This window comes from Dicentrarchus labrax, unplaced genomic scaffold, assembly GCF_905237075.1.
Source record: "Dicentrarchus labrax unplaced genomic scaffold, dlabrax2021, whole genome shotgun sequence".
NCBI classification, from domain to species: domain Eukaryota; kingdom Metazoa; phylum Chordata; class Actinopteri; family Moronidae; genus Dicentrarchus; species Dicentrarchus labrax.
Window position 1 is genome coordinate 15,255,836 of NW_026136715.1, and position 20,966 is coordinate 15,276,801.

General features: G+C 40.3%; 2 protein-coding genes across 6 annotated transcripts in view; both read right to left on the bottom strand.

Moving 5' to 3' along the window:
- Positions 1-3,716, bottom strand: part of fmnl3 (formin-like 3) — a 33,635-nt gene extending 29,919 nt beyond the window's left edge. For all 5 annotated transcript variants that reach the window (XM_051424077.1, XM_051424075.1, XM_051424076.1 and 2 more), the window contains exon 1: positions 3,156-3,716. In XM_051424077.1, the coding sequence (XP_051280037.1) occupies positions 3,156-3,269 (114 nt within the window). In that variant the 5' untranslated portion in view covers positions 3,270-3,716. The remainder of the gene's footprint in view (positions 1-3,155) is intronic.
- Positions 3,717-4,017: 301 nt separating this feature from the next.
- esyt1a (extended synaptotagmin-like protein 1a) lies at positions 4,018-19,825 on the bottom strand. Its single transcript, XM_051425284.1, has 31 exons — positions 19,052-19,825; positions 17,898-17,939; positions 16,110-16,244; positions 15,792-15,865; positions 15,453-15,525; positions 14,965-15,054; positions 14,786-14,841; positions 13,725-13,845; positions 13,323-13,499; positions 12,725-12,807; positions 12,498-12,546; positions 12,144-12,233; positions 11,245-11,340; positions 11,087-11,158; positions 10,924-11,010; positions 10,544-10,693; positions 9,734-9,916; positions 9,462-9,638; positions 9,274-9,356; positions 9,150-9,198; positions 8,953-9,042; positions 7,194-7,289; positions 6,894-6,965; positions 6,712-6,798; positions 6,473-6,619; positions 6,066-6,190; positions 5,818-5,913; positions 5,589-5,720; positions 5,394-5,499; positions 5,219-5,268; positions 4,018-5,086 (listed from the first exon to the last, which is right to left on the bottom strand). The coding sequence occupies exons 1-31, from the start codon at positions 19,376-19,378 to the stop codon at positions 5,059-5,061; spliced, it is 3,243 nt and encodes a 1,080-aa protein (XP_051281244.1). The 5' UTR covers positions 19,379-19,825; the 3' UTR covers positions 4,018-5,058.
- Between the last annotated feature and the right edge of the window lie 1,141 nt (positions 19,826-20,966).

The following is a 20,966-nucleotide window of genomic DNA, read 5'->3' on the forward strand; positions in this document are numbered from 1 at the left end:
TACAGTAGAGCTGCCCTGTTAAAGTCATTAGCCCAGGGATATTACTACACTGGCGAAGGCTGCAGCACCCATGACATCATTATGGGCTGCTGTCAGTCCAGTGGGACGTCTGTGAGCAGTGTCTGAGAGGAGAGGTTTAGTCCCGCCATGCAGATGCAGACACATCCGTTTACAGTAGCATGCACCGTGGAGGAGGAAACAGTGGTCCAAAGGAGGGGAAATTACACTTATACGCATATACCACCAAAATGCAAATATCATTTACGGGAAGTGTGTTTTGAGGCTGAAAAAAAACAATTATGTCTCTGCTATTAGAACAACCCCTGCTAAATTTAGAAACCTCTCAGACTATTTCAAATATATATGATACTTTGGAAGAAGATCAGATCCATGGCCTTGACTTCCAAAGGAACCCCAAACATGAAGACAGAAGCTTTTGAAGTGCCTTTATCTCGCAACAAGGGGCAAGCAGGGCGGAGAGAGGACCATTGTCTGATAAGAACACTAATATATACAAGCATGTTATCCTTTCCCACAAAGTAAAGGAAATCTGGAGCTACTATGGGGTAGGGTGGGGTGGGGTCAGAGAGCTTGAAAACTTCTCCCTGTCAAAAACACAACTGAAATGTTGAGTCTACTGCCTCTTGCATAGAAATCATCTGCTCTGCACGGCTGAACATAATAACAGGGATTTACTTTGCGTTGCAGGGCAGTCAAGCAACTGCAGACTGTTCCAGTCTCCAGGCAGGATAAATGTTGATTTTTTTTCTCCCCTTTACGGGAAATATGACGGCTACAAATCAGTACCCATCAGTCACATGGAAAACCTTACATTTATATAAAATGTCCAACTAGTCATCTACGTGACAGAGACACAACTTGAGCTGTCATGATAGATCTTAACAGTTTAGTACAGTGTGTAAGTGTCACACTAGCTGAGACTTTGAGGCACAGCAGTTAACAAGCCGGCCTTGAATGGCTTCTTGCTGTGCTAGTCTCTTCATATGAGAGCTTTCCTCTGTAGCTGCTCCACCAAGCAAATAATGGCTTTATTCCAGAAACACAGAGCCTCCACAAAGTGTGCAAGAATGAGACTAATGCTGTGAAGCTCTTTGCTGCTTGATGCTGCAATTAAGGTCTTAAACAGCTGAAAATCAAAGCCGGGTGGGGTTATGTTGAAATGTGGCGTGGGGAGCACAAAATAAGCACCTGTGAGGAACAAAAAATAAACAGGTAGCGTATTCTCTACATTAAAATCTTTTCTGAATTGTGTCTTTATGCACGTTATGCCTGTCTGGTTCTGTGGCGGTGGAAACTGTAAGAGACGACTGTGGTGCAAGTTGCGGTGATGTTTCATGACTAAAACGTTACGTAACTAAATGTAAAAAAAAAAAAAAAGTAGCTCTTTCAAAGGATATTATACCAATTCTACCAGGCATTGTGAAACGACCAATGTGGCATCGACCACTATTTACACAAGTACAGTCACTCACCATCTATCACTATCCAGTCCGGTTCTCTAGTTCTAAAATGAAGCGTTGTCTACTTCACAACACAGGTTTTTGAACAGATAAAAAAGCAAAGAGATGTAACGTGTTAATTTGTGAGTTAGAGCCAGGCCAGTTCTTGCCACCTGTTTTAAGTCTTCATGCTAAGCTAAGCTAACCAGCTACTAGCTGTAGTCTTACAGGACAGATATGGGAGTTCTGTCTTCTCCTCTAACTCTCAGCCAGAAACTAATGACATTTTGTCTTAAAGGACTAGTGTGTAGGATTTAGAGAGCCAGTGTTTGGTTTGTCCATTCTGGGCTACTGTAGAAAGGTGGCGGTTTAACGAGGTGGCCTCTGTGGAAGAGGACCTGCTCCCTCTGTAGATCAAAACAACTTATTCTAGGTAACAGAGTGTTTGATCTGTATGAACTGTGTTGTAATTGTAACCTACAAGGGAAAAAAAGCTATTTTGAGAAAAATTCTAAAACGTTTAACAGATTTTTAGAAGTTTATCTTGACTCGACTCCCAGATTGCACCACTGCTACAGGCTACTCTGTAATTCATGCCTTCACAGAAGTACTTGAATACAATACTTCTATAAACTTTCTATAAAATAATAACATTAAAATGACAATAATGAAAAATTCTCATCACAAGTTTTAAAACACAAGGTGACATCTTCAAACAACATCCAAGAGAAAGAAAAACATTCAGTTTACTGTCACAAAGGAAAATCACTTCACTGGAACCAAACAACCTCTGGTATTTTTGTTTTAAATGTGAGTTAAATGATTAATAGATTAACAAAACAGTTGCTTTTGTTATTAATTTTGCGCAGACTGACTTATCATTACAGCTCCTGTAGTGTTATAGATCAGATAGGACTTTTATCATGAATAATAACAGCCTGACACAGAATAACTATTCTGAGCAGAACTCCACATGATTGTTCCCGAAAAAAAGTGCAAATCTGTAAAGTCCCTTCTCTTGTAAAAGAAATGTCCCCTTGACGTGGGATGACAGAGTCACTTGACTGTGTTGATAGCTGGTAAAAGTGGGTGTTGACTGTGTGCTCATTATTACAAAGCGCTCAGACAGCTCAACTCCAGCCTGATGTGGAGCGTGGAGGGAGGGAGGGAGGGGAGGGGAGGGGAGAGACTCATCGGGTGTGGGAGTTTTGGGGGAATTCAGAAAATGTTGTTTTCAGATGACATTAGCCTGCAGCGAGAAAACGTTTAAATAAACCCAATGCCGTGATGTGTGCTCTGTCAAGGATGTACAGTATAATGTATGCCCCCCCCCGCCAGTCTCACCATGCTGTGCTCAGTTTGCCACTTCAGCCAAACGCTGAGTTGTCTGACTTTAGGGGAGACAAAAGAACCGCAGGAGAGGGGGGACAGCAGGCAGAGAATGAGGGGCGGGACAGCAGCACAGGTCGGTCCATTGAGAATATTTAGCAGCTCATAATGGACGAGACACATTCAATTTAATGTAAGTTATAAAAACAAAAGAGACTAACTCTTTTGTTCCAGAAACAACAACTCCATTATTGGGTATGTTTATTCTGGCGCTATTTGAATTTGAATCAAAATCAACTTAAGTTCAAATTAAACATTTAGAAAGTTGTTATACATATCTCTGTGACATTTAGACCACGAACTTACCAAAACAATGGCAAATTTCTCCTCCAGCTCCGTGGGGTCAGGCATGGGCACCTTCAGAGGCATGATGTGATGCTTCATCTCCGACTGGCCGTCCACACTCTCTATATTACCCATTTTCCCCCCAGCTTCTTTCAGTGATGATAAATCCCAAGTAAAAAAAAATTAAAAAGAACCTTCCAAATATTCCAACAATATCATTAACGGATTGATCCAAAGAATCCACTTTTCCAGATGAACAGCTGACAGCGCAGTAGTCTCGTATCAATGTCCCAAAATGCCATTTACACTCACTTACTCACGCGTTTTAGGTTTACAGTGTGCTCCACTGTAGTTTCCCTTCAAAACTTACTTTCAAAAGTAACAATAAAAGTACAGCAGCTTTCTTCTCCAGAAAGTACTTTCTAATTTCCCCGGCCAATCCATTACTTACAGGTGATTTCCCCCCTGCGATAGGTAAATTTCAAATGCCAACAAACAGTTACTTTTAGTTGCTGCTCAACTTTCTTGGCTACGACGTGTTTCCATTCATTATTGTTGTGTGATCCTGATTAAGGTCTTTGCTGTTGCCTCCACTCAGAGGGCAGGTTTTCTTATCTAGCCCCGCCCCTAGCTGGGGGGGAGGCGGCGCTCCCGTTGGCTTAAAGACCTGTCTGTCAATCACCTCCTCTTCTGTTAACCCTGCCCCCTGACATCTGTAAGCAGTGAGCCTACATACAGCTGGACGGAAACGCAAGGCTTTGTCAGCACTTTATCGCTACCTGGAGGCAAGATTTGAGTATGACATCCCATCATTAAAACCTTTAGAAAGTAATGTTGTAAAGTTTAAGAAAAACACATAAATAAAGTCACAAAACTGGCTTGATTCGTGAGAGTGCAAACTTTAATCAACAACTTCAGCAGATACATGATGATATGTTTCAAATAATGTCAAAGTTCAGCAGTTTTCTTCTTCAGTTCTGACACTTAAAACACTATTTTCTTTCCATTACCACAAATCAGTGTCCAAACCTTTGTGGTGACAGTGGTGGTACATGGGAAGTTGTCCCACTGCTGGCGTACAATATTTGCTTGCTTCTCATAAGGTCGTAACTTTTTGCTTGAAAAATAAAGTCTAAACATGGTCGACAGCTTCAGCCTGTTGCACTTAGTGCTACGAACACATACAAACACAAGGAAGCATGGGCGTAAGAAGAACACCAGCGATGTGTTTTCAATATCTACAAAGTTTTCTCTTCAAAAGCACAGTGATTTAGACTCTGCTTACAGTATTATACCTCTGTTTTCAGTGGTAAATATGAGGGTCTAGGTTTGTAATACTTTGATTTATAAAAGCAACTTTAAGAGAGTTCTGGTTAAAACATATAAAACTTCATTTGGAACATAATTTATAAACACTGACAAATTGTGCACAGTTTTGTAATACTTAAGGCAATAATATAAACGTATATAAACAAAGTAATAGAAATGATTTGAAGATTGTAAAAAATTAAATTTAAAGGAATCTCTGTGTTGGATGCTGTAATAAAACATTGTCATACCTTAGGACATTAACCACAGCAAAAGCCCTTTTGTAAACAAAATTCAAAGAGGACTGCTTTTGAACACATATAAACTTGGTAGGTTTTGCAACATAGTTGCATTATTATCAAATATCTATTCAGCCAAAATATTCTACTGAAGAATCTGTCCAAGACAGCGTGGATTCAGCACAGTTAACACTTTACGGATGATAAGCTACATGTAAAGTTTCTTCTCATAAATACTGATGGACTGTTTTTGTGGAGCAGATATGATTTTTTTCTTCAGTGATGGTGGAAATTTTCATTGAAGCCGAATATACAAAACACACAAATCACAGCTCACAGAAGCAACATTTAAAGTTAAATAGTACTTGAAGATTCTTCTAGTTGGTCTCTGCTACCAAATCGTACCTGGAAAAAAAAGCATACGATCTGTTGTTTATATGATTTTGAAATAAGTAATATTTGAACATACATTGGTGGATACAACTCTACTGTTACACAATATTATTCAGTAGCTGTTTTATTAACTGAAATTATTACCATTGAGTGACACCAGCCTTGAGGTCAATTTGGTCCAGGTCCAGCTGCAACTGAGGGCAACAAAGCATAAAAGATGATATTCCACATTTCTATATCTCTGGTGTCTGGTCATAATCACTACATCGTCACTAAGGAATTTATGTGATGTTAATGGCAATAATGGAATTATATTTACCTTGCCGATAAGCTCCCTCTCTCTGCTCATGAAGGACACGCTGTTCTTCACAGACAGGTCCAGTCTTCTCTGAATGGACTCCTCCAGAGAGAAATCAAAGTCAAACCTAAAGAGAGAAAGAGAGAGAGAAAGGTGGGTGAGTTAACATCCTTGCGCTTCCTTCACTATCATGAGTGTCTGGTTTGTTTGTCTTACCTCTCGTTGAATTCTGGGTTGAGATCTCTCTTCTTGGTGGCAGTTCTCCTCTTGGTGGTAGCCTTCTTGTCAGGCAGCAGGATGAAGGAAACATACGGGTCGGCACCGTCCTTGGAGCAGGCTGCCAGGGCTCTGTGGGTATACAGCAATCACAGTCACATCATGAGCTGATAGCGAAGTAAACAGATAAAGAAAGAGGTAAAGAGGTAACGTAACGTCATATAGAGACCTGCAGGAGTGTACAGTGATGAAGAGCCTGTTCTCCTCTGCGGAGTAGCCGACGGTAAGCTTCACCTGGCCTGCTGTGTTTGTGTTATCACCAGCTCTGAAGACACAATGTGGAAAATTTCATTATTTGAATACTTCACGCTAAAAAAAACTGGAAAACAGTTCACCAAAGGAAGCCCTGATAACTACTATCTTGACAGTGGAGGCTGTGAGTACACAGTAGGGCACTGATGCTAGTGTGCGACTCACATGGAGAATGCACTTCTCTGTCTGAGGTCTAGATGGGAAGGAACCCATCTGGGAAGGACTTCTTCTCCACTGACGTCACTACCTGCATCCCCCTTACGACACACCGCCAGCTGAGTGTCCAAGATCTGCAAAACATACGGAAATAGAAATCATAGCTTAATAGCATGATAATATTTTACCTCACGTCTGAATAATTCTACAGACTTTCTGTGGAGTAAGACTTACAGGACGCTTTAAAGTACAGTATTCACTGCAATGGAATATTGGTTCTATCCAGGGAAACCTTTAACCTTTGACATACCTTACATGATGAGCTGATACAGTACAGAATTAAACATTACTCATATGGCCACATACTGCAATATAGTGACAGTGTAGAGAAAATAAGCAGGGTATATTGTCAGTACCTTGAGCATGACCCTCAGTAGTATCTGGCTTTCTGGCAGTGCTCCATCCAGATTAACCCAGCGGTCCAGCACCAAGCCTGGCTCAAACAGCACCTCTCTGAGAGGAAGTGTCAAGGACCCGAGGGCCTGGCCCCAGCTGTGGGAGAGCTAGATACAAACATAGAGAAACATATAAATATATAATACAACTGCATGAATTCATAAAAAGTGGAAATACAGATGCTGTTAATGACTCTCACCTTCATTGTGAGTGTTTCATCTCTGGGGTCGCGAACCAAAAAGTGAAAGGCTTCGTCCCATTGAGGGGATGTGGAACGCTCACAAATCTTGAGAAGGAATCAACGAGAAAATGTAATAACTTTTCTGCACTTTTCTTTTCTTTTTTTTTTTCACGAGCTCATGTAAGACATCACAATCCTACCTTGGTCTTGTGTGAAACGTTTTTGAGGATAATTTCAGCCCCGACTTTTGGCTCCTTTCCACTCTTCTTCAACTGAAATCAGACACAAAGAATATTCCAATAAAACCTCTGTAATCAACACATTACACCACCAGCGATTTAATGTATAAAAGAACATGCATCTGTATTGCAACACTGCAGAGTTTTATGCAATAAACTGACACTAAAAGCAACTTTTGTACTTCTGCAATCTTTGGGCAAGGAAAAGAACATCACAATAAACAACAAATAGCACCCCAGGACTCATGGGTATGATCTCACCGGCAGATAATGGGCACGCTCCACATACACAAACAGCACAGCCACTGATGGCACAACCTTGTTCTGGTACGACTGCTGAGATTGGTACTGCAGGATCTGTTGGAAGAGGACAGTGACAGAGTTTGTAAGACTTATTGTGCAATAACAAAGTTGTTTTTCCTTCACAACCAACAAAGATATGAACAAAAATAAACTAATCTACACAAAGTATCTGCAGAGATATCCACAACAATCTACACACTGCTTATACATACAAAGTTGCACACAGCAAAAGTTTATTTCCTGTTGATTAACTGCTTGTATCAGCCATAGCAACCAAACAACAGAAAGAAAACAAGGTTACTGGGCTCTCATGGTACAAGAGGCATTATTTAAACCATAAGTTTAGATTATTTTCAAGGTTGCTGTTTCATTCCTCCTATCCACACTGGTCAATTCCTGGCACAATTCTACTGTAAAAGATGCAGTAAAACAAAATCCACAGTCCTTGTTCCATGCAGAAATGCTTTCTACAGCTCAGCTGAAGTTAATATGAGGCTTTAGCGGTAGACAAATCATGTGGATATCTTTTTGCCACTGCTGTGAAACAGCCAGAAACAAAACTACAAGTTAAGTATCCCTCCGCTGTGGCTCAGAAAGGAAACACAGTCCGTGGAAACAAAAAGTGGAAATGCTTTTCTTTGACTGCTACAAAGATTGTATCTTTGGCAGATATTCATTGGATTTGGTTAACTCAGAATGTTGAAGCCTCATATTAACTTTGACTAAACTTTGAAATGCATTTTTGCACATGACCATGACTAGAGAAGAAAGGGATCACTTCACGGCCAGTATGGACGAACTATTACAGCCTCCATTAACTTTTTCACTGTGAATATGCCATGTGAGTACAAACTCTGAATATATCCTTTATAAAGAGTGAGAGGTGAAGGTTCTTCATTACTCCTGTTCAAAACACTCATTACACCAAATCGTCCAGCTGCATGTGCTTGTGATGTGGCTCATCTGAAGCAAATTATTTTCATATAATCTGGTTTGTGTTGTAGGCACAAACTCTGTTAGTAGAAATTAACAGTTGAGGGCGCCCGGCGCCTCAGTGGGTAGAGCTGGTGACCCATGTACTGAGGCTCAGTCCTTGCTGCAGCGCCCAGGGTTCGAATCCGACCTGCGGCCCTTTGCTGCATGTCATCCCCTCTCTCTCCCCCCCTTTCCTGTCTATCTTCAGCTGTCTCTATCATAAAGGCAATAAAAAGCCCCAAAAACACTTTAAAAAAAAGAAATTAACGGTTGAATGTTGATTGGATTGACATAATTTATGATATCTTTATTATATAAAGAACAACTTTTCCTAATATATATATATATATATATATATATATATATATATATATATATATATAAAGTTTCTAAAATATGGGAAAATTTGATATTTTGTATTAAACCTGTCCATCATTTGTCTACTTTATTGAGTATTGTAGATTTTGTAGCATCCAGGTACACATCCATGGTTCTGGTTCTACTTACCTAAGTTTAGCTTTTTTATTGCACACTTTAATTTTTATGCCTGTATCTTCATATTATTTCATTAATTTCTTTGTACTTACTTAGTAGTATTTATTATTACTCAATTTATTATTGTGCTTATTTGTTTAAAAAAAGGTATGAACAGTCAAGGGTTCTAAGTGTTATTACAATTTTTTATGTTGCCTTGATATATCCAAATAAAAAGAGAATAAAAAATAAATAGAAAATATCTTACAGACTCCAGTCTGGCCAGGTCAGAGACTCTGGGCAGCCACTCCAGCACCAGGTGAACTCGGCCTGACTTCACATCATTTAGAGTGTACCACTGTAACAAGAGTGGTACAGAAATGTCTGGGTTACAATATGAATATAAATGTAAACATCATCTGTTAAATTATCTGTTTCCAATCATTTCAACTATGTGTCACACACCGTATCAATGAATTGTGCACTGATGATATCTCGTAGGTTAAGCTTGAACCTGCAAAGACAGGACTCAGTCAATACTTTATTCTCCCTCATTGACAAATTTTCCTTCAGTTAAAGAGCCATGTACCTCCCAAGGAAGTCATCCTGATCAATGTCCTTGTCGAACAACTCAAACTGGATCTCCTGACCAGGAAGCTGCGTCAAAATCACCTAAATCATAGAAGAAAAAAATCTAATAAAATCTAACTTTAAGCCAAATAATTTCATCAGAGGAGTAGAAGAACTAACTACTTGAGCATTAAACGAAGATAATACCTCATAGAGTTCATTCCAGATGGGGTTGAGGTTCTCTTTGATGGTGTGGCTACGGTAAGTGATACCAGCCACACGGATCTTGACATAGGGGTCGCTCTTCCCCTTCACCATGCCCCCCATGAAGTTGTCCTTCGCTATCAGGTTTTGGGCCTCGACCAGATTAATACGCAACACTCCCTGTGGGCAGAACAAGGACAGAGAATACTACTACAGTGTGTGTGTGTGAGAGGCTGAGTGGTGCTGCTAACTGACTCTTGGTAACTGTTTTTTACCTCTGTTGCAAATTCTGGGTCGGGCGTAGTGTGCTGTGGTCGTGCTGGTTGAGGTTTACCCAAACCACCGGGTCCTACAGGGTTCAGCTCTGATGTGATTCCCCCCTGACCCATCCCGGAGCCAGGAACTGAAGGCCGAGGAGACGGAGTTGTAGGAGTGGCATCATCGCTTAACCACAGAACCTAGTAGGAAACAAACAACGGTAATTATGGTGAGCAAATGTCAGGCAGTAAATTACTGAAAAACACTCTTTCATGCTTCTTTAAAACATAAAAGTGAACATGCAGGTTTCTGCTCCTTTTTTTCTGAGGACCACATGTTCTCACAAGAATAAAAAGACGTGGCAGAAAGAAGACATGTGGATGGTCTACTTTAGGTGAATTTTTTTGTGCTGGGGTTAAGTTCAGGCATGTAAAGGGGAGGAGATAAGGATTAGGAATTCATGTAGTGAATCTCATGATGCAAATTTGTGAGTGCACATGCTACAGTGCTTTATAATCAATACCCCACATGCTTTGATCTAGGGGTGTTATGTTCAACAGGATCTGATTTCCATGGATAACAAACACACACAGAGCCAGGGTAAGTTTAAATCTGAGATCTTGGTTGTGAAAGGGTTGTGTGATACTGAAGCATGTGCCTGAGGCCACAGCAGTCCTTTGAGAGCTGGTAGGATTTCAACGTTTTCCACACAGACACTTCAGCTGGGCCAAAACATAGCTTGAATCCACATCTTACTTATTTACTACACTACCTGACACATGAGTGTGCACAAAAAAAAAGTCCATGTCTATGTATCAAATACCAACCCTAAGCACAATTTTGACATAGATGCGGCTGGCAGAACCAGAATTCTCCAGCTGGAACCACTGGTCCAGGGTGAGTTCAGGGGTCGCCAGAAGACGGGCCAGGGGGATGGTTAGGCTGCCCAGGGACAGAGCCCGGTCATCATCTTTCACCTGATTGAAAAACAAAGGAACAGGAGATGTGGAGTTCAGATAAAAGCAGCAGGAAAGACAGATATCATGAAGGGAAAAGGGCCATAAATAGGTTAAAGAGTCTAAAGGAGAGTGTAAAAATGTATTAGAACCAGAGGGAAAATCAATAAAGTATTTAGCATAGTAATTACCTCCACACCTCGAGATACTAGATTCATTGGTGTGTTCAGTCATTACTGAAAATTATTTACTTGAATGTCGATGTCTTGTTTGCGAGGATCCTGAATAAAGAAGGTAAAGGCATCCTCCCACACAGGGCTGTTGGTCCCGTAGCAAGTCTGCAGAAGAGAAAACATCCGTTATGCTCAGAGTTTGGTTTCATTAACTGAGAAAAAGCTAAAGTTGTATCATCACCTTGCTCTCTTTAGTTGCATCCTGAATGGAAATCTGCACCATTGGGCTTGGGTCCTTATTGCCTTTTCTCATCTATAACATATCGAACACATCATTATTGATAGATGGAAATTTTATGCACATACACACGGCAGAGTCCTAAATAATGATGGTCTTACAGGCAGTTCGTGAGCTTGATCAAGATAGATAGCAAGGATGGCCGCAGATGGAGGATCAGCCGTCTTACTGGTCAAGTCCTGGTTCTTCTGGATCACCTGGTAGAATAACAACGAACAGAAGCAAAGAGATTGTGAGGAAAATTATCTGAGAGCCTAAAAGCCTGAAGCCCAACCAGCGGCCACCAACAATTGTACTATTTTAATACTATTGATTATGTTGCAATGTTATTGATTTACTCATTGACAATTTTAGATTAGTCTTATTTATTTTGTTTTTAGATTGCTCTGAGGTTGTCTTTAACTTCGACTTAACTTGATTTATTTGTCTTGCAGTAAAGTAAAACAGAACACACACAAACTGAAAAAGTATATACATAAAGCATAATGGATAAAACTACAAACAACTACAAAGCTCACATTCAGCAATTTACACAAGGTGACAGCATCCCATAAAACCTGTAGTACATCCAGCCATCTTCATCTAACGCAAAGGTGCCACTTTAGAGTGTTTGTATCTTTTATCTGATTCAAAATCTGTGATTTTACAATAACATTTTTGCACTCTTGGCAAGAACAATAAAAATATATTTAATTTTTTCTGGTTACATAATTCAGATGATAAAGTTAAAGTATACTAACTTCAAATAAAGGATTCTATCAAAAATAAAACTCAAAACTAACAATTGAATCAATGGGAAAAAGTTCAATTTAATTTAAACTAATTTCTGGCCCGGAGCCTTTGTTGCATGTTATCACCGTGGATAAACAAATAAATAACATGGCTTAATAATCTAAAAATAATTCTCCGATATTTTGTCTACATCACTACCCAAAACCCTGCTGCTAGTAGGGCATAAAAAAGATTTGCTGTGTAGTATAAGGCTGTGCTGTAGACTCACCTCACTCAGTCTGTCAGCAGAGGACAGCAGAGAGAGCCACTCCAACCGGAGGTGGACGCTGCCGGATGGGACGTCCTTCAGATTAAACCACTGTTTACAAAAACAGAAGGCTCATTAAACACACATTTTTCTCTGGATGGCAGGATAGAAGATCAAAGCAGATCACGCGGAGGCACATGGCCTCTGCAATGTCACACTCTAACAGGATTACTGCAGTCTTCTTCAGATATTTTTTACAGACGATATGATAACTGCATTCTTGTGCTTGCTGTTTATTATATAATTTGAGTGAGAATACATACATAAATGTAGTGGTAAAATCTAAAAAGGTTAAACATAAGCAGTACTACTTACATCATCCACAATTCTGGCCTTCTTTACAATATCAAGATCCACCTTGACTCTGAAAGAGAGGCAGATAAAGAGAGATAGAGACAGAATCAATGAAGCCATGAATCAAAGAGACTAAAGCGTTAAAATTTCGACAGAATCATGGCCCAGCATGGCAATAGCAGAGATGGAAATGACATGAGCAGCACACAGAGACTGTGAGAGTAAATGAATGAGAATGAATAAGCTACCTCCCCAGGAAGTCATCCTGGTCTGGGTCTTTGTCAAAAACCTCCACTTCCAACTCCTGACCAGGTACTTCATGGACAATCACCTGACACACACACACACACACACACACACACACACACACACACACACACACATAAATGGACAAACACACAATACACACAACAAATAAACAAATATAGATACAGCCACAAATGACACAATAACACAAGGGCATGCAAACAGAATCACAACGGCAAGAACCTTTCACTTGTGCTAAAGTTGATGTTAATAATTTAATATCTATTCAGTTTTTGGCTCAAATTTCATAAACCACAAGAAAAGACAAATGTGTCAGCAAGCAGTTTTCGCATCAGCTGATTATCTTGGAAACAGGGACTTCCTGCTACCACAGAAGTATCTCCTCAAATGTTTACATGTTTACTACCAAAGACTTCCCTACGCAGTCCGTTCAAAGCAAGGACACCAGCACCAAGCTATAACTTTTAGTGCACACATTGGTAGGAAGTGCAGCACTTGAATATAAAGGCAAACCTATATATCTCATGTTTCTTTTAGCTCAGTTTCAGATATATTTTCTTTCCTTCCAGCCCCTCTCACCTCGTACATCTCCCTCCACTGTGGGTTCAGGTTGCTGTCAACGTGATGAGAGGTGAAGATCTGGGTTCCAACACGCAGAACGGCATACGGGTCCGACTTCCCGTCGATTAGGCCCTTGATGACTGTATCCTTGGCAGTCAAGTCCTCAGCCTCCAGCAGGTGGATGCGCACAACTCCCTAGCATGTGAATACACATGAAGGGAAACGTATGCATACACAAAGAAATGTAAAATGTTAGCAAGCTTGCCCACAAAACATGCATGCATGTTTTTCATTCACAATGTGAATTTGCTGTATGACTTTTAAGCTATGTGTTTGCTTGCAACTTATAGACTGAGGCAGATCTGCTTCTGTCTGTGTGGCTCCATGTTTCTCCATGCCATTCATAATTGAGACAGTTACCCTTGGGAGAGGGGAGCGGAGCTGCGCAACGTGCAGGTCGGCCACCAGGGGAACAGTGAGACGGTTGGGGAGCACCAGGTGGGAGGCTATTGCATCCATTATCATAGTGTCCGACATGGCACTGCAAATGAATGCCAGGGTGATGTTGGGGGCACACAGGGGAGGGACACACAGACAAAACAGACAGAGACTATATACTACTGCTGAACATATGAACATGCAATAAATAACATGATATTCAGGTTCTTAGCAACAGAACCAACAGGAAGCAACCACTGGCTAAAGATGAGGACAGTGTTCTGTGAAATCATGTTGGCTAATGTCATCTAAAGGAGGAATACAATTAAAAGATAATGACAAACTGTCATTAAAAGTATTGCCAGAGGGAACTGATGAGTCAGCAAAAAATGTTCACCTAAGGCAACACTTTAATTGTATTTTCAAGTATATTATATAAGATCGTAACACACACACACACACACACAGTGTAGAATCAGCCACCATACAATTACATTGAATATGAATGTTAAATAGAGCTGCATCATTCAAATCTGTCAGACCATCATTTTATCTTCATATTTTATCTAATTGTACTGTAGTTGATTCTACATTGTCTGCAATGTGACCTTACATAAACCTTGAAAAATACCTTGATATCAATACAGGGAATCATAATATACAGACTGAAGAAATAAGTATACTAATAAGTATGGCATAAAGTTTAACAAGCATAAGGCTGACATTGTTCAATCTTTTGGACAAGAATGCAGCTCTGTGGCACACGGAAATCAGGATTTAGTTACTTGTTATATGATCAATTCATTGTTGGTTTTAGAGTCTTAACAGGATTTCTTGACAAGAACAAACATATAGGATATCACCACACTTACCCTTTAAGGGTGTGACCGCACAGATCCGTCACTGAACAAAAAAACCTCAGACTCTAGTGGCTAAATAAATAACAAATTCTCTGAAAAAACAATAAAATAAAAAAAAACAGACAGATCAATGCGGCCACGCCCTCAAATATATCCACACAGAGCTCCATCATATAAACTCACTTTAGTCCAGGGATATCTAACAGGTTGGTCAGTCCAGTCCAGTTGATGTCCAGTTTCTATGACACAGATAAAAGTAAAGACATATGAATACATACATGTAGATATGTATGCATGTTCACATAACAGTGCAGTGCAAAACTGAGAAGTAATCAAATGTGGTTCACTGGTGTTATACGCACAGGTCTGCGGATGAAGAACATTGTGATGGCTCCAACCAGTGGAATGTCTCCGATCAGTGGCTCAAGGATCACACGCAGCTTCCCATGGAGCTGCAAAGAGAAAAACATTGAAAGGATGTTTTCAGATAACATTTGACAAATAATGTAAGAATATCTGGTAACACTTTATTTTGATAGTCAGCCTACAGATAGTTTATTTGTAACATTTCAACTCTTACACTTTGTCTGTAGATGTTTAACAGATTATCTACTAAGTATATGTGACAATACATGAACATACCCTAAGATATTTCTATGTCTAAACCTAACCAAACCTTAACCACAGTGGTGTGATAGCAGGAAACAGTTCAACTAGAAACAACTAGACTTAGCTGTTGAAATGTTGGTCTACAAATACTCTATAAGCTATCCGTAGGCAGACTATCCAAATCAAGTGTTGCCAAATATCATTTACATATTACAATCTTATAGTGTTCAATATATTATACCTGAACTCCTTTCACTCCAGCTTTGCAAAAGTACTTTTTGATTTCTACGTTGATCTCAACATCACCGGCGTAGCTGCAAGAAGAAGAGCAGTGACAGTTCAGGAGATATATGTTTAATCAACAGAAGCAGCTGAGCATGAGCTGTCATGATAGAACTGTTTTCTTTTTTGTGTTAAGTAAACAATGATCTGCAGTATCAAACTGGGACAAACCCTACCCTAATGTAGGACACTTCATGGTAACTACTTCATTTAATATTTCAGTGTCTGACTCGACAGACTGGTTATACACAAGCAAGAATATGAAATAAAGAACAAACAGAAGTTGTTAATGCATTACCTCAGGTACAAATCCAACATAACTTGTCTCTTATCGTGTTCTGTGTGAGCCTTTACACCAACCACCTTTAGAGCCTGTGAACACAACAGCTGTTATTACACAAAACAAATAAGACTGCAAGAGAATTTAAAAAAAGATGCACATGAAGATTATATCATTCGCTGTGATGAACTCATCCATCTTCATGATTGTCATACAAGCCCTGCAATACCTGAATAACATATTACCCACAATAAAACCATGGGTTCCGCTTTATTTTCTGGCTTGTGGAACATTTACAGAATGAATTGCTGCTTTTATGACGGGCCATTCATATACCTTGTCCCCTATGTTGACCTTGGTGAAGCTGAGAGTCTGCAAGTGAATGCTGGAAGCACGAATGGCAGGAGCAATGGTTTCCACCAGCAACTTCTCCAGATACTGGCCTACAAAGGGCCAAGCCTGTTGCAGGATCTGCACGACAGAACATAATAGCTATTCATTTTTTTTCTTGGCAGATTTGAATAGGGCAACGATATGATCCAATGTTTTGTTATATATGAGATACACAGGATAGTATAAAGTCATAAATAAATACAAGTAATCAAAATTGTTCCATGTTTGCATTCGTGGTAATAACATTCTGTGTATAACAAAGGATTATTATGTGTGCAAAGTCATAGTAAAGCTCTTCCTGGGAATAAAAAATAATTTACCAGAATTGGCCACGTACTGTTTGCCTTGTTGTTAAAAGGCTTTTCAGAAAAGGTTTAACAAAAAATAATCTGACAGAGGACAAAATATAAATAGGGAACAATAGCTCAGCCATTAATAATTCAGCAAGAGGAAGAGAAGAGAGGAAGAGCTGCCCTGTAGTCATTTTGGAGAACATAAGTAAAATTAAAAAGAAAACAAAGAATGACTAATGCTCTATTTCATGGGTCCATAATTTCCTAATAACAGAAGAGACATTTTAGTCAGTACCAAGCTAAGAATATGAAATGTATCTACTGGAAAGAATATAATTAAATATATATGCAGCATAAACTTTCTAATAATTCTAAGACATTTTCTAATGCTCTTTCCAGAAAACTTCCTGTGAAACTTTAAGAAATTCTGGATCCATATGATAAAAATAAAAACTGTTCAAGCAATTTATTTAAGTTCATTTTCACTTTCTATGTGACGAGTCAACATATCAGTGTTATCACACCACACAGCCTCACACTAGGGTTATCTTCAGCATTTCAGTGTGAGGTGTAAGGCACCAAGTCCTGTCAGCTCCTGTTCACTGATCCCCTGACCTCCAAACTCCTCGTGAGACTGGTGATGCTAACAGGCTACAGCTACAGGAGGGTCTCCCATAGATTATTTATGATACAGTTACGGACCTGCAGTTAGAAATGATGCATTCAATAAAAGTGCAACTCCTCACAGGGCTTTTTCACATGCATTGCTCACAGCTCATATAATCTCCACATGTTAAAATATAATAGAAGGTGAGAACATTTCGGGGCTGATGTATTGTTTGTTTACAGCTGCAGGAGAGGAGGGTACGTGTGAACAGCCGGATCACATGTCAGGAAGCCTGGGGAGAGACGTGGGCTGGTGAAAGATGAGGCCAGCAAATTGCCATCCTACAATCTGGGCTTCTGTCACTGAGTTCATAACATTTTTCTCTCCAGAAGGGGACTTTGTAATATTAGTATTCATAACCACCCTTGCCTTGTGCTGATACGAGGTTACTGTACTGACAGAGACAAAGAGTTCTGCGATACGAACAGAGCCACTCTCCCTGCCTCTTAATTACACCAATAGATAATCAACTTTGATGGGGAGGCTGCAACCGGCGCCGGGTCACTTAAAGTCCACACAAGTGCTTTTTATCTTCATATTAAATGTGAGGCATCGGAGCTGCTGTCGGAGTTGCTCAACTGAACCGAGAACACTTTATCTCGAAATCGTTGTTGTTTCCTTCCTTCCTTAATAGTTCAGCTGCATGAAGCAGAGGAGTTCAACATGCATGCTGCGTGTTGAAACAGATAATTCTTTAAAAAAATTATGAGTTTATGATTTTAAAATACACAGCTGCACACATGAAACGTCTGATAGGAATTAAAAACATACCTTATTCAGCCACTCCACTTTTTCCACATCTGGAAAGTTGACCTGTGGAAAAGTAATATTGGTCAGGCGTGAGCTCAAATACGACACAGTAGTGTTAAATGACCTCTGAGTGGAGCAGTTAAAATACTTGAGATGATTCTTTAAGCAATATGTTTTTTTTTTGGACATGTGGAGTAATCAGAAGCCATCTGTAAACTGTTTTACACCAGAAGAGGCAGTTTTTCTCCTTGAATTTCCCCGGGCTTCCTACATTTAAAATATATATCTGTTTATATATTTAATTTAGAAGTTGAGAGAGAACACAAGCCTAACAACTTAACACCAATTTGGTCACTGCCAAATATTCAGGAAATCATCAACCACATGCACATCATCCTTTCCTCCAAACCACATGAGAGCTTAAGATTAAACCTAGCTGCCCACCCACCCACACACACACACCCACACACACACACACACACACACACACACACACACACACACACACACAAACACACATATGCACACCCACAGTTTATTCTCTCTCCCTCTCTATCCAGATATGGTGGTCCTGGTTACTGCCTCTGCTCTGCTCTGAATGATGTTTATGAGTCATCAGGTTTTTGAAGCCAGATAAGGTCAATGGCAGCTCGACTGTAGTGAAACGGGAAGAGGAAACACACAGAGAATCTCTCCTATAGCTAGATAATTTTATATATTTTTTTTACAGTATGGGCAGGCCTTTTACGGTCTACTTAGTGCAAGGTCTCCTCAATATCATGTCATCTGTTCCACTACAAAGACCTCATCTGACATGTTAATTCACATTCCTCACTGTGGCAGCAGTTCAAACTAATTCCCCAGGCACTGCACAGTAGGAATGTCTAAATATGGCTGGTCAGGGACAGGGGGAAAACACTATGAACAAAAAGGACAGTCATGCACACATTTATCTGAGGGGTTGCCATGAAACATATCTTTTCATGTGTGCATGTGATCATTTTAAGAAGTCAGGAGCTTCTAAAGAAACAACAAGCGCCTGTGATTAGAAATATACATGTAGGATCACAGTGATGCAAAGTAACTGAGATGCAGCTCAAGTTCAGCCTGACAGATGTGGAAGATGTGACAGGTAATACAGACGGCAGAGAATGACCGTGGTAGAGAGTTCTTACCCAGGGAGGCAAATCCCTTTTGGCCCTGAAAACGTTTTCAGTGGTGAATTTCCTCTCGTTCTCCAGAAGGTACATCGCAGACTTCAGCCTCATCACTTTCTCCAGTCGACTGTGTTTCCATCCCATGTAGATCATCAGCCCGAACAGGACTACACTGATGCTGAAGCCATAATATCCGGCTAGGTACACCGGTAGAATGGCACCCAGGCATTTTCCAAACGACCACAGCACACTCACTGCGCGTTCAGCGGGGGGCTGGCTCGGTAAGGCCGGGGCTGTGACCGGTGTGCCTCTGCTAATGCCCGGTTCTGCATCCGCGGCGGGCATCGCAAGATCCGTTTAACTTCACTAGCTCGACCTAGCCTTCAGCTTCTCTGCTTCTGCGACTGAGTGGCAAAGCGCCACTGAAGACCTTAGCACCGTTTTATTATAGAAACCATCGAGAAAATCAACGACAAACTGCGAGCTTCGGTCGGTCAGATCATGATCACGGCTCCTCTCTGCTGCGCTCTCGCTCAGTTCCGCAGGGCACCAAAATGGGCTATTCCGCGTTTCATTTACGTGCAACGCTTATGCCACAGAGCAGTGCAAGCAGAGACCAAGACCTGCGAGGGCGGGCTCAGCTTCAAACCCTCCTTCAAAGAAATCCAGTAGAAAGAAACCTAAACCCTAGAATTAACTTTGTGGTGGCGTCACGCACTGGCTCGGGCGGAGCGTAATGCGGCCTGTGTGCAAAGTGAACGACTGTTTGCTTAAGACACCAGAGGACACGTTTATTTGGAAAAAATCATCAGCACCATGTAAAGTAAAGGAACCTCTACGCAAAAACAAACTGTTTGTGTGCACAGGCTGCTCAACCCGTTATCTTTTTCTTACATAACCGGATTAAATCCTGCTGCGTGCGCAAGCGCTCCTCTCATCTCCACTGCAGCAGTGCCAACAGGTCCGTTTGTCAGAGAAGGTGTACTAGCGTTGATGCTTCATCGAGTTGCATAGATCAGCTGCTGTTGTGTTGTCCATAAATAGACACAAGTGACAGAATCGTGACACCAGCATGCATGTAACGCAGAGTTTACACAACAGCTAAATGCAGGTGAAAGGAGCACTTCAGACTGAACCTTTCATAATTTGTAGTCCAGGTGCGGGATGTCTTGTGGTTTTTCCACGTTTCTCACTAATAGCTTCATTTCTTTGGCAACTAAAACAGACCAGGTTAATCCCTCCCTGGTTGCCTGGATACAGCCAATTAGCAATATTTGCTGGAGGGGCAGACAGGTTTGATGATCCACTGTGTAAACGGAAGCAAGCAGACACAGACATGCAGTCAGTCAAGCAAAAAATAAATGGCACCAGAAAGCAACAAAAATGTAGATGTATATAGGCTATTTAAAATGTAGAGGTTTCTATATGGGATTCAGTGACATTTAAAGATCAAGTAGCCTACAATAAGTGTGTGTTATTCCTAAAATTATGTAGGATAGGCTACATAAAGGCTTTGAGCATACAGACTAATGAAATAAATAGGTCTACATTTTCATTGCCTCACACTTCCAAATATTCTAAATACAACAACCACCCAACCAGTCTCTCTATACAACTCATTTTATAACCTGCTACATTTTGACATGTATGTATTTATACCTATTGTATTCCCTTCTTTTTATTCAGTTACTGTCTTTCTTGTTAAATTTGTTGTTACGTTTATATTGTACATGTATAGGCTGTATATGTCAGAATTTTGTTGCTGGAAACAAAGACAACAACTCTTCTGATCCTACTTACAGTGTTTGTATTGGTTGAACCCATTATAGAGGGAATTGCTTAATTTACGATTACAAATAAAACATTTTGTAACAGTATTGCACAACTATTAAAAGCTAGAACGTCCTATGACCTGCTTTCAAAATCGTGTATT